At 46.4% G+C, this 17,554-nt stretch overlaps 1 protein-coding gene across 6 annotated transcripts in view; it reads right to left on the bottom strand.

Annotated features, from left to right (window-relative positions):
• Positions 1–17,554, bottom strand: part of NCOR1 (nuclear receptor corepressor 1) — a 179,773-nt gene that overhangs the window by 123,710 nt on the left and 38,509 nt on the right. For all 6 annotated transcript variants that reach the window (XM_044283752.1, XM_044283757.1, XM_044283753.1 and 3 more), the window contains exons 2-3: positions 10,844–11,018; positions 661–767 (exon numbers count right to left, since the gene is read on the bottom strand). In XM_044283752.1, the coding sequence (XP_044139687.1) occupies positions 661–767; positions 10,844–10,948 (212 nt within the window). In that variant the 5' untranslated portion in view covers positions 10,949–11,018. The remainder of the gene's footprint in view (positions 1–660; positions 768–10,843; positions 11,019–17,554) is intronic.

The raw sequence follows: 17,554 nt of genomic DNA, 5'->3' as shown, positions 1-17,554 counted from the left end.
TATTTTACACCATTTTGATCTACTTTAAAAATAAATAAATACGCCCCAAAGAAGCTCTTGTACTTCTTGGTGCGTAGGACGTTTTACAGAATCTCGCAAGAACTTGAGCTCCTTCTCCCTGGCTAAGAGCGGGGCGCTCTGATTGGATGCGCTCGCAGCCAGGGAGAAGATAACCGCCCCCAGGACAAATTCAAGTTCCCGCCTAGTTGAACCGAATTGCCTCATTAGCATATGAGGCGCCAAAACAAACGGGGACCACAGCGGACAAAGGGGGGGGGGGTCCTTTGAGGAAAAAAAACAGAAAGACATCACTGGGGGCCGCACTGTAAGGTAATATAACTATTTCAATACATGTAACCTGGTGAAAGGTCCTCTTTAAGAAAGAAAAAAAAGGGGGGGGGGGGGTAGGTACATGGCCGAGCTGATGGGACACATTTACTAATTTCTTAGTTTTAATTCTCAAATTGACATAAAAGAGGATCAAAAGCCAAAAAAGATGAAGGAAGGAAAGGCTGTTTTGTTTTTCTCATTTTTGTGCAAATTTTCTAGTTTTAGTTTTTTTTTTTAAATCATGATGAATAGCTGGAAGAATAATACCCTTTAATATAAAAGAGATCATACCCTATATAAAGATCAATGACATACGTTTACAACACTTACCGCTCTGACACAGGATGAAATTCAGAGAGCAAAGACGGGCGTCTTCGAAGCTGTTGTTGCTGCAAAGCTTCGAAGTGAGCATTTCGGTACTCCGGGATAGAAAACTCCTAAAAATAAAGAAAACACATTGGTATTGTACATATCCCACTAGGCTACATTTGCTACCAAAAAAATAATGAAAGCGGCATATTTTTTATTTTATTTAAAAAAATATATATTTTTTTTGGGGGGGGGGGGTTAACCAAGGTTTTGTGATTAGGAAGGGGGCTACACCTACTTAAATGGTATTCAGATGTATACCATTACAGGTACATTAACGTCAATGAAGCACATTTAAAATAATTCTTCTTCGGACTCCATTTGACCTATTTTCCATAACTTTGTGGCTTTTTTTTTTGCCAGACAGAATAGAACATGACAGAATGCCATTTTGGGGAATGTAAATGTATACCCTAATGCAGTGATGGCTAACCTTGGCACTCCAGCTGTGGTAAAACTACAACTCCCAAGATGCCCCCCTTGCTTGGCTGCTCTCAGAACTCTATAGAAATAAATGGAGCATGCTGGGAGTCGTAGTTTCACCACAGCTGGAGTGCCAAGGCTAGCCATCACTGCCCTAATGGAAAGCCCAGCGGGGTACGAAAAAGTGTATACCTTGCCTAAAAGTATAAAAATTGATTGTCTAACGCTAATAAACCCTTTCCATGAGTATTAAAGGGGTTGTCCGGGTTCAGAGCTGAACCCGGACACATCCCCATTTTCACCCAGGCAGCCCCCCTGACTTGAGCATCGGAGCAGTTCAAACCAGCCTATCCTTAGGGCTGCCAGGCGGGGGCTTCCGCCCAGCAGTGAGCCCGGTGATGTCACCGGCACTGATGGGTGGGCTTTAGTGCTGCCCTAGCCTGTAAAACGGCTAGGGCAGCACTAAAGCCCGCCCATCAGAGCCGGTGACGTCACCGAACACACTGCTGGGAGTGTGTTATTGTAAATAAAAGAGCCCTTGTCCTGTGCGATCCTGCGCAGGGCAAGGGAGAGCATCGGAGCATGAAATGCTCCAATGCCAACATCAGGGGGCTGCCTGGGTGAAATTATGGGTATGTCCGGGTTCAGCTCTGAACCCGGACAACCCCTTTAACTGAATACAAGCTCCAAATTATATATAGCCATGGTCTATGGGCCGCCAATATTATTCTTCCTTAGGGTAAATGCAAATGTTCAGGATTTATGTTAGGGATCGACCGATATGGATTTTTTAGGGCCGATACCGATAATTTGTGAACTTTCAGGCCGATAATTTATACCGATATTCTGGGAATTTTCATTTTTGAAAAAAAATAAAAAAAATTCCCACAAGTCAGCTGAAAATTAATGTTTATTGTAAATGTGTAATTTTTTTTTGTAAATCTCTTTCTTTTTCATTTATACTTAATATTTTGGTGTTTTATTTTTGTAACTTTTTTTTTTTACTAACTTTTAGCCCCCTTAGGGACTAGAACCCTTGTCCTATTCACCCTGATAGATCTCCATCAGGGTGAATAGGAGCTCACAGTGTCCCTGCTGCTCTGTGCTTTGTGCACACAGCAGCATGGAGCTTACCATGGCAGCCAGGGCTTCAATAGCGTCCTGGCTGCCATGGTAACCGATCAGAGCCCCAGCATTACACTGCTGGGGCTCCGATCGGAGGAGCAGGGGAGAAGGGATCCTGGGGGGGGGGCGCACTGCGCCACCAATGTTTTTAATACTGGGGTGGGGCGCACTGCGCCACCAATGCTTAATACTGGGGGGCTTGGGGGGGAGGCGCACTGCGCCACCAATGCTTAATACTGGGGGGGGGGGGGGGGGGCGCACTGCGCCACCAATGCTTAATACTGGGGTTTGGTGGGGGGGGGGGAATTAATAAATATACAGGAGGCGGGAGCTGGCTGCAGTATCACATAGCCGGCTCCCGACCTCTATGAGCTGTAGCTGCGATCCGCGGCACCTGAGGGGTTAACTACCGCAGATCGCAGCTACAGTTCATAGAGGCCCGGAGCCGGCTATGTGATCCTGCAGCTCCCGCCTCCTGTATATAAATAAATTAGAGATTAAGCTTCATTGGTGCGCAGTGGCCATAGCTCCTCCCCTCCTCTTGTCCCCTGTCCTTTCATTGGCGGCAGCAGCAGCACAGGGGGAGGAGACACTGCTTCCTTCTCCCCTGTGCTGCTAAGGGGAACACGGAGAGCGCTGTCAGCAGCGCGATCTGTGTTCCCAGTACGTTATCGGAATATCGGCAAAATAAATGCAGATACCGATAGCGTTCAAAATCCTGAATATCGGCCGATAATCAGTCGATCCCTAATTTATGTGCGGACAATCTGCATCAATTGGTGTGGATTTTCTGCATGCAGATTTTCCTGTACCCATTGAAGTGAATGGAGAAAATCTGGTCAGGAAAAATAAATAAAACTGACATGCTGGGGATTTTAAAATCCGCACCGTAGGTCAAAATCCGCTCATCGTGTGCATGAGAATATCAAATTCTCATAGAATGCAATGTACATGACCTACAGTGCGGATTTTCTGCATGCAAATCCGCGCAGAAAATCTGCACGCAATCCTGATCGTGTGCATTTAGCCTTATGCCTCCAAATACAGTCAGAAGTGTTTGCTACTGGAGTTACATAGAATGGTGGGGAAGGGGGACGACTGCGTGTTCACGCAGAACCACCCCGAGAAGTATTGCTTCTAGAGGAAACCCTGCACAATATGGTGCAATACTGACAAACCATGTGGCAACACAGAGGATGGGGCCATAGGGATTCCATGTACCGTTCTGCTGTGTGCATGAAGCATGTCCTTACTTTGGTCAACATTAAATATTTGACTGGACTATGTAGGAAAGGATGGAAATAGTGTAGTAAGCGATGCAGGCAGCACTCACTCATCTTGAGAAAGAATTAAAAAAAAAAAAATGTATGTGTATACATGTCTATAGGTGCCTTAATGTTATCAGTGATGCCATCGGTGGAACTCCTGGCCATGATGCCATAGTATTCAAAGAGGAGCTGTCCCCTCTCCTGACGGGTCCGTTTTAGTAACTACATGCATTTCTCATGGAATACCAATTCTGGAGCATCTATTCTTATGTATATGTTGTGACGTTCCTGTATTATTCCTGCTAGAAGTTTACAAATAAACTGGCAGCAGTCTGCAGAAAAAGGTACTGCTGGGTGTCACCAGTATCGGGTGCATCTGACTAAGGGCTCATGCATTCGACCGTGTGCGGGCCGGACCCATGCTGCAGACCGCAAATTGTTGTCCGCAATGCATGGGCACCGACCGCGGGGCCGCCGCATGCAGATCGCGGACCCATTTACTTGAATGTGATTCGCACTGCAAAAAAGTAGTGCATCAACTACATTTTTTGCGGTGCAGATGTACAGACAGAAAACCTTCAGATCCCTGCCTTCGGTTCTGCACCGCCTGGATTTCTGACCCATTCAAGTGAATGGGCCCGCATCCGTGATGCAGGGTGCACATGGCCGGTGCCCATGTATTGTGGACCCGCTGTTTGAGAGCCGCAATACGGCAACTGCCATGTGCATGAGCCCTCACTCTGCCCAATCAGTGCTGCTGGTGTCAGACTATGCAGGGACAGACCCCCAACTGGTAACACCCAACTATACCGCTATACATTTACTGCTAGCAAGTCTTTCATAAACTCCTAGTACAAGTTGGTTGAAACAAAATTTCAACAACAAAAAAATTTCAGAGAAAGAATGGAGCAGAAAATGTCACTGAAGTAATGTAAACCAGTTTATTTCATGTCCTTAAAGGGAACCGTTTAATTAGAAAATGTATATTAAACCGCCAGCAGTACCTTATTGCAGCCTGATTATAAAGGTGTCTGTGTCTTTTCTGTACAATGCGCTAAAAGTCTGGAAAAAAGGGGCAGCAACTTTCTTGCCTGAAGTCAAGCATGCCCTGCCCCTTAGTATTTGATTGATAGGATGTCCAATTCCTTCACTGCTCGGCGCTTGAGCGTAGTCTCCCGCATGCGCAGGCTCCCATGTGTGAGTGTCTGATCATTCAGCCTACCTCACAGCGCAGTGGAACAGTGCACAGGCGCCGACACTGCAGGGACACAGCGCACGCGCAAGACTACGTTTGGTGAAGGAATTAGAATTCCTATCAATCAAACACTAGGGAGTGGAGCACGCTTGACTTCAGGCGAGAAAGCCGCTGCCCCTTGACTTCAGGACTATCGTTTACATAGCGCACCAAGTTGAATTAAACTCTTTTTTCAGACATTTGGCGCATTGTACAGAAAAGACACAGACACCTTTATAATCATGCTGCAGGCTGCAATAAGGTACTGCTGGCGGCTTAATATACATTTTCTAGGCAACAGGATCCCTTTTAACTGTGAATATTAAGCGTTTAAGGCTTTAGGAAAACTGAATGTGACCATACACTGAAATACCACGGACCGTACAAAATAACCACACATTTCACAAGAGCAGAACTAGAAGACTGGACGGAGGGAACAAACGAGGAGACTCCAGAGTTAAAAATGCTCACAATAGAAATATATTTTTGGCTTTCCCCCTCCGAGCCCTGTGCCCTTATAAACAGTACTTGTATCAGCGGTCAATAATGTAGAATATTTTAATGCTAGAATAAAGGAATTTGATGTTTAGCCTGTTAAAATAAACGGGCCGTCAAATCGGTGAAAGATAAATCCCTATAACAATCCTAAATTTGAACTTATCCGTATTCGCAGCTGCTGCTCGGTCCTGTGACAATAGAGCGGTCCTTTAATAAATCAGGGTTACATAACTCGGCTGAAACACCGGCCAGCAAGATCACTAATAGCAGCATGGGGCGAGCACTGAAGCAGAACAGACAAAAGCGCTAGCAGGCAGAACGCAGCTTGCCAAAACTTGAGCCCAGCCCCTGTAATGATCAGTCTAATCTGGGTCCTGGACTAGAGGCCTCAAACACTTCACACACAGAGGACTAGAAAAACAGTCACAAACTACAACTCCCAAAATGCTTCACTCCCTTCTATGAGATTTACAAGGACACCTGCGCGCCAGGCACAGAGGCCATGAGGCTCCGCGCCAGGCACAGAGGCCATGAGGCTGCGCGCCAGGCACAGAGGCCATGAGGCTGCGCGCCAGGCACAGAGGCCATGAGGCTGCGCGCCAGGCACAGAGGCCATGAGGCTGCGCGCCAGGCACAGAGGCCATCCTCATTAAAGAAACAGGTGATGCTACTATCATTTGAGCTCCCATTTAGATCCACACAGATTCTCAATTAAAGTAATTATAACTGTTGAGGCAATCCAGCTGGTTAAACACATACATGGTTTACTTACCCAATAAATAGTTTGTATGGTTTACTTACCAGTCTTTGAGTATGTGCTGCCAAAGCAAGCACCAATATTGTCATGCAGCTTCTGCCAACACTTGCATATGGAGCGTTGGTAAGGAGAAAAGAAAAAGACCCCATTCCAGCTGCTGACTGTTTCAGACGCCCTGAGGCACGATCCTGCTGAACTCCATTAAGGAACAGCAGATCTAAGCTCCATGAACCCATAGCTGTCCATAGTGAGGTAACCACCAACTGCATTACTCACTTATCAGGGTTAGGAGCAAGCCAGAGGGACCCACATAAGGGGTTTACTGGCACAGCCACTTTATAAGGTAGAAGGATGAGGATGAACCCACCGATCCAACCCAGGCCATCAGAGAACCCACCTATAGGCTCAGACTCCGCCAGGTGGGTTCCGGGCCACTAAGGGACCTCTTTCCCGAGAGGTGTTAGCAAGGCTATTCGAGGTCTAGAAGGAGAGGCCGGACACCCCCGATCCTAGTCCCAGCCTTAGTCCCTAAAAGTTCTTGTAGAATCTCTTCAACCCTAGAGCAGTGAACCTCTGCGCCTATCCCCTGTAGGGACAGGAAGAACACTGGTGGGTGGAGGTGGGAGGGACCTTTTAACCTCTGTTTCCTGTCCCAAGAAGGTCAAAGGGGAACAACCTCCTGTGGTGCCGTCATGAGGGATGAGCTGGAAATAAGGGGTCTCAATTTATTTAGCCGGTCATAGGCCGGGTCAGTTCTGGGGGGACTTAGGAATTGTCCGAAAAACGCATAAACCACATTAGGGCTTCATAGCCGTTTTGGGACATAACTGATGCAAACACAGGGGTTGAGTAGACCGTACTCGCAGTCCAATAGGATTGGACAGGAGGCTTTTTTTTTTTTTTTTTTTTTTTTTTTACAATGCCCATGTCCAGGGTAAGCCCCAAAATCTTTTCATTTTAAGGACACTTGTGGGGGGTCCACTGTCTTATATAAATAGACATGGGTTTTTGTACTGCAAACTGTGTGGCGTACAGATTAGTCTGCTGCACAATTAAATCCAGGACTTTATTGTCCACAAATAAATGAAAAAAAATCATAAGGGGTAAAATAAGGGGTGACTTCCACATTAATTTGGGGAGTAGATAATAATTGGGGTACTTGGGGAAAAAAATGATTAAGCAGGAAGGAACCCATGTAGCAGAAGGGACAGGACCGCTGGGTGGTGAATGCGATAAGGTGGCGACTTCTACCACCAAAGGGCTATGAGGTCTGGGGATGGAAGCGGAGCTAGAGTCCCCACTATCTGAAAACATTTCCGCATCTGAAGCTGTGTCAGATTCAGAGTTTAAATTAAAAGTAAATGTTAGTTGGCGCCAGTAGCGGTTTGTCCACTGACTGACTGACTAACATATGGACGGACCCTAACAGATGCCCACTGACCAACTAACATATGGACAGCAACAGATGGCCTCTGAACGCCAGTGACAGACGGACACACGTAGGGCTGAAACGATTACTCGAATGAATCGAGTAATTAGAGATACAAAAAAAACCTTGATGCAAACTTTTTGCATCGAGGATTTGTTTGTGTCATATGACCACTGAGCGGGAATGAAGCACTTGCTATTACTCACCGCTCCGTGATCACCCGCCGGCCCATACCGCACTGCACTGTATCCTGACACATCGTCAGGTCGGCAGTGCAGCGAGCGGAGAAGATGAACGAGCTGTGGAGTGGCTCCCCTACAGGAAAGGTAGGTACTGGTGCTGGGGACATTGCTAGGAGAGGGCAGCAGGTGGCACTGGGGAGGGGGGGGGTGAGTTTTTATAAAGAAAAACGTTCTTTTAATTAGTTTGTTATTAGAGTACTCGATTAATCAATAGAATACTCAATTACAAAAAAAAGTAGATAGCGTCAGCCTTAGACACACGGTCCCTAATAAAAGTAACTGACCGTCCCTAATAGACACCTAATGACGGACGCCCACTACCCACCAGTTACGGACAGTTTATGAACAGATTTTTCTTTTTTTAACAGTAGGGGCTCTTTCACACTTGCGTTGTCCGGATCCGGCGTGTACTCCACTTGCCGGAGGTACACGCCGGATCCGGAAAAACGCAAGTGTACTAAAAAGAATTTGAAGACGGATCAGTCTTCAAAATGCTTTCAGTGTTACTATGGCAGCCAGGACGCTATTAAAGTCCTGGTTGCCATAGTAGGAGCGGGGAGCGGTATACTTTCAGTCCGCACGGCTCCCGGGGCGCTCCAGAGTGACGTAAGAGCGCCCCATGCGCATGGATGACGTGCCATGCGATCACGTCATCCATGCGCGTGGGGCGCCCTGACGTCACTCTGGAGCGCCCCGGGAGCCACACGGACGGTAAGTATGCTGCTCCCCGCTACACTTTACCATGGCTGCCAGGACTTTAGCGTCCCGGCAGCCATGGTAACCATTCAGAAAAAGCTAAACGTCGCATCCGGCAATGCGCCGAAACGACGTTTAGCTTAAGGCTGGATCCGGATCAATGCCTTTCAAGGGGCATCAATTCCGGATCCGGCCTTGCGGCAAGTCTTCAGGATTTTTGGCCGGAGCAAACAGCGCAGCATGCTGCAGTATTTTCTCCGGCCAAAAAACGTTCCGTTCCGGAACTGAAGACATCCTGATGCATCCTGAACGGATTTCTCTCCATTCAGAATGCATTAGGATAAAACTGATCAGGATTCTTCCGGCATAGAGCCCCGACGATGGAACTCTATGCCGGAAGAAAAGAACGCAGGTGTGAAATCTTAATCGCACAGCCAGGACAGAAGTCTGATCTCCCCCTCTCCTCACAGAACAACGGCACTGAGGGGGGAGAGAGAAGCACAGCCCACGCCCCGCTGTGCTAGTAAGTATACTGGATGAGATCTCCATCATAGGGTTATCATGGAGACCACATGATCAGGAACCAATAGTAATAGTCCCTGATGGTTACTGTGCTGAAGGCAGATCTTTCATTATTTACAAATTGTCAGAAAGACCAAAAAAGCCTCATTGTTACATGTGCTATTTACTACATACTTTGGCGTTTCTGGGTCCGCTTGTGAGATCCGTTTCAGGAAAGGCAAGTATAGGGGCCCGAATCTGCCGGAGTTAGGGGGGGCACCCTTGATTTGAAGGGGCTGATGGCGCTGGGGGACATGGTGGATAGCATGGAGGCACTGGGGGAGGGGGACAGATGACAATGGATGGCATGGAGGTACTGGGGGAGGGGGACATGGCAATGGATGGCATGGAGGCAATAAGGGAGGGGGACATGGCAATGGAGGGGCAGATTGCACTGGGGGACATGGTGGATGGCATGGAGGCACTGGGGGAAGGGGACAGATGACAATGGATGGCATGGAGGCACTGGGGGGGGAGGAGGACATAGAAATGGATGGCATGGAGGGGCAGATGGCACTGGGTAAGTGTGGGACATGGCATGGAGGGGCCGATTTTATGGCACTGGGGGACATGTTGGATGGCATGGAGGCACTGGGGGAGGGGGACATGGCAAAGGATGGCATGGAGGCACTGGGGGAGGGGGACATGGCAAAGGATGGCATGAAGGCACTGAGGGAGTGGGGGACATGGCAATGGATGGCATGGAGGGGCTGATGGCACTGGGGGACATGGCAATGGATGGCATGGAGGGGCTGATGGCACTGGGGGACATGGCAATGGATGGCATGGAGGGGCTGATGGCACTGGGGGACATGGCAATGGATGGCATGGAGGGGCTGATGGCACTGGGGGACATGGCAATGGATGGCATGGAGGGGCTGATGGCACTGGGGGACATGGCAATGGATGGCATGGAGGGGCTGATGGCACTGGGGGACATGGCAATGGATGGCATGGAGGGGCTGATGGCACTGGGGGACATGGCAATGGATGGCATGGAGGGGCTGATGGCACTGGGGGACATGGCAATGGATGGCATGGAGGGGCTGATGGCACTGGGGGACATGGCAATGGATGGCATGGAGGGGCTGATGGCACTGGGGGACATGGCAATGGATGGCATGGAGGGGCTGATGGCACTGGGGGATAGTGGAGCTGATGGCATTTGGGGGGAACTGATGCACTTGGGATGATTGCACAGGGGGGAATGCAGGCTGTTGGGGGATAATGGCAGGGGGTCTGATAAGTTTTTATAAAGGAAACCAGTCTATTAATTCATTTTTTCTTATTAGAGTACTCGATTAATCGTAAAAAAAAAAAAAAACAGTAGAATACTCGATTTCTCAAATAATCGTTTACTGCAGCCCTAATTCACACATTTGTTCAGTAAATCCAGGACAGGAGCAGACTACCAAAATTACCATATCTGGTATAGAGCACCCCCTGTGGCCCGCCAGATCCCTATTCACTATAATGGGATCAGTCAAGGGGTTCGGCAAGAATGCAGCAGTATTTTTCCAGTAGAAAGCCAGGATTCCTGCTGGAAACCAGACAGATAGCGAATGGGGATCTAGCAATCACTGCGGTGTCTGGCTATGCCGGATTTGGTAATTCTGGTAGTATGCTTCTCTGCCGAAACAGTGCGAATAGATGTGAACTTAGCTTGATTTTCATTTCTGCCGGTATCCCCCCAGCTTTTACTACAAGCCAATTCATCTGTAAGAAAGAAAATCCTGTCCCATAGTGAAGCTACCAGAGACTACATGATTTCCTTTTTTGCCTCAAAGTCCATTCATTCAGAGCCACAGCCCCATCAGCAATCAAAAATAGTAATAATTAAAAAAAATTAAAGTTGAATAAGTATTAGAGACGCACAGGCTTATCAGTCACTGTGCTTCAGAGGACACTGACCTGCTGGTGACGGCTGCTGGAGAAGGTATACTGTACTGGATGGGTGGAGTAGCGGCTCTGCTCAGTGCTGAAAGCTCCTTGGTTAGGATACCCTGAACTTGACATAATGGGAGACAAAGTCCTCACTGAAGAGTAAGGTCAAGGCCAGTGCTTGGTCATGTTTTCAAGAAACCACCTGGGGAAAGAACACACAGCAGGTTTACTATCAGCAGAGCAGTACATAGTACAATGAGCATGCACATTACATATACAGCTGCACTACACAGGACTTCTCTCATATTCAGCGAACAGACACGATTTAAAAGGGAATGTACCAACAAAAAGTAACTATTGTTTAAAAATATGTTTAATATAAAAAATTATCTAAGAATTTTTTATAGTTATTTTTAATTTTCCATGTCAATAGCTATATTATTATACTCACTGACATATTCCACGGCGCTTCACAGACATTAGCATCAAGCTGTCTCTAATAGAGCTCCCAATCTAAGGTCCCTATCAGTATGTCTTTGGAGTGTGGGAGGAAACCCACGCAAACATATTAAAAAAAAAAAAAAAAAAAAATCCTGCAGTTTTCACACTGGCCACTAAGCTTAATTATTGCCACTTCTTGGTCTATAAACATATAGACAGTTATCTATAAACATAAATGCAGTTATCTGCTTATCATTACAGGCAAGAGTAGAAGGATAGACGTCGCTGCTTTGTATAGATAACACAGAATCTTCCATTCACAGTAGGTGATATCACAGTCTACTTTCACACTCACATTTTGGCTTTCCGTTTGCGAGATCCGTTCAGGGCTCTCACAAGCGGTCCAAAACGGTTCAGTTCAGCCCCAATGCATTCTGAATGGAAAAGGATCTGCTCAGAATGCATCAGTTTGCCTCCGATCAGTCTCCATTCCGCTCTGGAAGCGGACACCAAAACGTTTATGCAGCGTTTTGCTGTCCGCCTGACGAAGCAGAGCCAAGTGGATCCGTCCTGGCACACAATGCAAGTCAATGGGGACGGATCAGTTTTCTCTGACAATAGAAAACGGATCAGTCTCCCATTGACTTTCAATGGAGTTCATGACGGATCAGTCATGGATCTAGAAAACATAATACAACCGAATCCGTTCATGATGGATGCATGCTGTTGCATTATTGTTACGGAAGCGGTTTTTGCAGATCCATGACTGATCCGCCCAAAACGCAAGTGTGAAAGTAGTCTCATCTACTCCCTCCTGATCTCTGCACAGGTCACAGAGCATGTCTACAAAATTCTCCCACAGAAGTCAAGGTCTCCTGTTCATTGCATCTATGGCCCACAGTGGCTGCTGTAAAGCATCTCTCTAAACGCTGTTAAAGAGGACCTTTCACCAGTTTTTACTTTATAAAAGCGATACCTCACACTGTAGCCCATGTTCCTTAGATGTCATATCGCTAATTGTTTTCATGATATGCTCCTCTGTTGCGCTGCTGTGCCCCTCGTTCTGTTTAGGCGCCCTGTATGCTAATTAATAGCATCGGAGCAAGGAGGAGATGGCAGCTTTCCTCAGGGGGCGTCTCTTCTATCTGGCTGTGGCACTGTCCAATCACAGCGGAGCGCATCACAGCCATTGAGAAAAAAACTGCTTGCCTTCTCCCTGGCTGTGATGCGCTCTGCTGTGATTGGACAGCGCCGCAGCCAGATAGAAGAGACGCCCCCTGAGGAAAGCTGCCATCTCCTCCCCCTTGTTCCGATGCTACCAATTAGCAAACATGGCAAGGGCCAACGGAGAAGCATATCATGAAAAAAATTAGCAATATGAAATTTACTGAACATAGGCTACTGTGTGAGGTATCGCCTGTATAAAGTAAAAACTGGTGAAAGGTCCTCTTTAAGAACAGCTCAGGTAAGATAGCCGCCCCCATAATCATGTTCAGAAAATAGAATAAAGAAATAAAAAATAAATATCAGAAAATAAAAATAGATTTGAAAAAAAATTATCGTGTCACTACCTGGTTTTTAAAGTCTACAAATAGAAACTATATAAATTCCATGTACTAGTTGTGAGCTACAGCCTGTAAAGTCGTCCAGAGACGCATTCTTCTTACTACTGACTGAAGTCACCCTGCATTCCCTGCTGGTTCATTATCTGCACAGAGCTTCCTCAACAGATTTGCTTTCTTCACCCTTTGGTCTCATGCACATGACCGTATTGGGGTATTTGGTGTGTATTCTGCATTTTTCTCACTGTTCACAATACAGACAAGAATAGGGCATGTTCTATAAGGCTAGTTTCAGATTTGCCGGGTTATAATGGGGTCTGCTGGAGATCCAACCGCTACCTGGCAAACATGCCAGGATTTGGCCAGGCAAACCGCTGCATGCAAGGGTTTTTGTCCGGCCAACTGTCAGCATTCTATGCCGAAACTCTGAAGGTTGCCTAATTTGCAGAATAGCCACACAGATGACATCCATAGAAGTGAACGGGTCGGTGTGCTATCTGCCAAAAAATACAGATCGGAAGTGGATGGAATAGAAGTGTGCATGAGGCCTCAGGCTGGGATTACATGCTGAGTTATTAAGAAGAAAAAAAAAGGGCTATAGTACGCTGAATGTCAGGAGGAAAGTAAAGTAGTCACCGGCAGAAGCTTACCTCCCTCGCCCGAGTGAAAACACAGGCATGTGTGTATGGGTGAGAAGGGAAAGCTATTGAAGCCGTATGGGCAGCATAAGAGGTTTAATTACCCAGCACTAAGAGGTCCGCGTTAAAGGTCCATCTACACGGTGAAATGTGCTGTGCATTTTTTTTTTTTTTTTCTAACAACGATGGTCAATGGTGTCGCAATGAGACAATGCTGCGATTGCGACCATTGTATAAAAAAATAAAATAAAAAAAATCCCCTTTGGATGGATTTTTTTGCAACAGTCACATTGCAGCATTTCGCATTGTGACACCATTGAGTATAGTTACAAAAAAGGAGCGCGTAGGTCGCCATATGGCTGAAGCCGAGCGTTTTTTCCCCAATTCTACCCTACTTTGATATTTTCCAGCTTTCCACTACATTATATGCAATATTAAAAAAGGTGCCATTAAAAAGTACAGCTTGTACTGGAAAAAAAACAATGTAAACTGAAAAAATAAATAAAAATAAATAATTACGGATCTGGGAAGGCATTAAGTAAAAAAACTAACGCAAAAACGGAAAATCATCCATTGCTGAAAGGGTTAAATATGAAATTCAACATGTGCAGAGTTCATATATATAACAATCAGGCTAAAATTTACATACACCTCTTCATAAAAATCATAAGAACTGGAAAGACTAAAAATCTGATTTTAAGCTGGAAAAATTTAAAAAGTAACAACCTATAAAATACAGTCACTTTCGCTTTTTTCCCAAGTCCTGTAAATTAAATGCTCACCTCATCACTTCCCATTCCTAACCCCACCTCCCGTTATAAGAGTTACAGAATCTAAAGATTCTACCCTCCTCCCAAACTCACTTCCCAAATCCTGCGCATGTGCAGAACCAGTCAACTCACTCAGTGATGATTATTCGCGATTACGAAGTGCCGATATTTGCCAAATTTTTATCGCGATCAACACCAATACCGATTATAAAATGTATACTGCGCAGCTGCGAGACTTGGAAGAGAAGGTGTGGGTTATAGCAAAATCAATATTAAAAGCCTGGAGAACCCCTTTAACAATGCATGCTGTACACGACAAACAATTTCTATGTTGACAAAATCTACATTTTACATATAACTACCTTCATGCAACTTTGCAGCAAACAGTGATCATAAGCAAAAATCTGACAAAAATTCAACTGTTGGCTGGCGTGGCCCATATTGCGGCCCTCAAACAGCGGATCCGCAATATGCAGGCACCGGACGTGTGCTCACTGCATCATGGAAGTGGACCCATTCACTTGAATGGGTCCGCAATCCAGAGTTGAGGTGCGGTGCGGAGGCACTACCAGAGGTCGCAATAACGCCTGTAGAATCATCATAAACGCCTGTTCAGGCCGTTTTACTCCCTGGAAAAAGTCTAAGGCATAACAATACGCCTTAGACTTTTCCCTGCTTGTCATCAGCGTAGGGCGCGCTGTGAACTGCACAGGCAGCGCAGCGATGCTGCCTGTGCTGCAATAACCAATAACAAGGCTCCTTACAGCAAATAGCTTTGTTATTGGTTGGTTCGGGGGGCACCAGAGCGATACAGCGCCCTGCAGCAGGGGAAGCTGGTAGGAGGAGGGGCTGGCTCCTGGGGGCAGCGGAAGCAAACAGTGCTGGACGCGCTGCGCAAGGACCCCTAGAAGCATGGTGTCGGATGAGCTGAAGACTACAGCCAGGGAGCGATGACGAGTATGACAGCGCGGTCATAAAGCCACTTTTACTCTTCTTCCCCTACAACCTGAACCAGTAAGTTTTGTGACAAGACGCAGAGCGTGGGATTTCTATTTAAAAACCCCTGGAAGCCAAATTTCATTAGTTCTGGATTTACCTGGGGGTTCAGTGGAGTTGACACTGCGCTATGCCTGGACCCGATAATCGTAGTCACACCTAGCAGTGGAGATGTGGGCAGGGAGACATGAGGAGAGGCTCTGGCAGATCTGTGGTTGCGCAGGACGACAGGACTACAACCCCCACAGAGCAGATTCTCTTCCTCATGCTCCATGATGCTGCAGCTCTTTACATAATGGGCAAATACAGGTCCTTCTCAAAAAATTAGCATATTGTGATAAAGTTCAATATTTTCTGTAATGTACTGATAAACATTAGACTTTCATATATTTTAGATTCATTACACGCCAACTGAAGTAGTTCAAGCCTTTTATTGTTTTAATATTGATGATTTTGGCATACAGCTCATGAAAACCCAAATTTCCTATCTCAAAAAATTAGCATATTTCATCCGACCAATAAAAGAAAAGTGTTTTTAATACAAAAAAAGTCAACCTTTAAATAATGATGTTCAGTTATGCACTCAATACTTGGTCGGGAATCCTTTTGCAGAAATGACTGCTTCAATGCGGCGTGGCATGGAGGCAATCAGCCTGTGGCACTGCTGAGGTGTTATGGAGGCCCAGGATGCTTCGATAGCTCATCCAGAGTGTTGGGTCTTGCGTCTCTCAACTTTCTCTTCCCAATATCCCACAGATTCTCTATGGGGTTCAGGTCAGGAGAGTTGGCAGGCCAATTGAGCACAGTAACACCATGGTCAGTAAACCATTTACCAGTGGTTTTGGCACTGTGAGCAGGTGCCAGGTCGTGCTGAAAAATGAAATCTTCATCTCCATAAAGCTTTTCAGCAGATGGAAGCATGAAGTGCTCCAAAATCTCCTGATAGCTAGCTGCATTGACCCTGCCCTTGATAAAACACAGTGGACCAACACCAGCAGCTGACATGGCACCCCAGACCATCACTGACTGTGGGTACTTGACACTGGACTTCAGGCATTTTGGCATTTCCCTCTCCCCAGTCTTCCTCCAGACTCTGGCACCTTGATTTCCGAATGACATGCAAAATTAGCTTTCATCCGAAAAAAGTACTTTGGACCACTGAGCAACAGTCCAGTGCTGCTTCTCTGTAGCCCAGGTCAGGCGCTTCTGCCGCGGTTTCTGGTTCAAAAGTGGCTTGACCTGGGGAATGCGGCACCTGTAGCCCATTTCCTGCACACGCCTGTACACGGTGGCTCTGGATGTTTCTACTCCAGACTCAGTCCACTGCTTCCGCAGGTCCCCCAAGGTCTGGAATCGGTCCTTCTCCACAATCTTCCTCAGGGTCCGGTCACCTCTTCTCGTTGTGCAGCGTTTTCTGCCACATTTTTTCCTTCCCACAGACTTCCCACTGAGGTGCCTTGATACAGCACTCTGGGAACAGCCTATTAGTTCAGAAATTTCTTTCTATGTCTTACCCTCTTGCTTGAGGGTGTCAATGATGGCCTTCTGGACAGCAGTCAGGTCGGCAGTCTTACCCATGATTGCGGTTTTGAGTAATGAACCAGGCTGGGAGTTTTTAAAAGCCTCAGGAATCTTTTGCAGGTGTTTAGGGTTAATTAGTTGATTCAGATGATTAGGTTAATAGCTCGTTTAGAGAACCTTTTCATGATATGCTAATTTTTTGAGATAGGAATTTTGGGTTTTCATGAGCTGTATGCCAAAATCATCAATATTAAAACAATAAAAGGCTTGAACTACTTCAGTTGGTGTGTAATGAATCTAAAATATATGAAAGTCTAATGTTTATCAGTACATTACAGAAAATAATGAACTTTATCACAATATGCTAATTTTTTGAGAAGGACCTGTATAGTAGAAGAGTCTCTAGCCTGGAGCAGTCACTGCACCAAGGCGTCACTTCCCAAGTCCAGGGCTTCTCTGCTCGGCCAGAGGGTCCATGCACAGACGCTACACAAACGTATCCATCATCTCACTGAGTCAATGGTAAAAATTCATGCTGCCCCAACTGGTTACACCAACTTTCCGTCACACAGAAGGGTCCTGAGCACACGGACAAGTCCCTCTAGTTCTTACTATTAAAGCTGCAGGCCGGCACTGTCCTAGCAGCAGATCCTGCCCTGTGCATTACTCACATACACCCAGTGCAGCACACGCCATGGCCACCGCATTATCACATGTAGCCAGGATCCAGCTCACATTCATGTCTGCAGCTCTGAAGGAATGATGGTGGTTGCAGTTCCCCTTCATAAATACCCACCTCTTAAGCCCCAT

This window comes from Bufo gargarizans, chromosome 3, assembly GCF_014858855.1.
Source record: "Bufo gargarizans isolate SCDJY-AF-19 chromosome 3, ASM1485885v1, whole genome shotgun sequence".
Lineage (NCBI taxonomy): Eukaryota > Metazoa > Chordata > Amphibia > Anura > Bufonidae > Bufo > Bufo gargarizans.
Note: the sequence above shows the minus strand (reverse complement) of the source record. Positions and strands in the feature narration are given on the sequence as shown.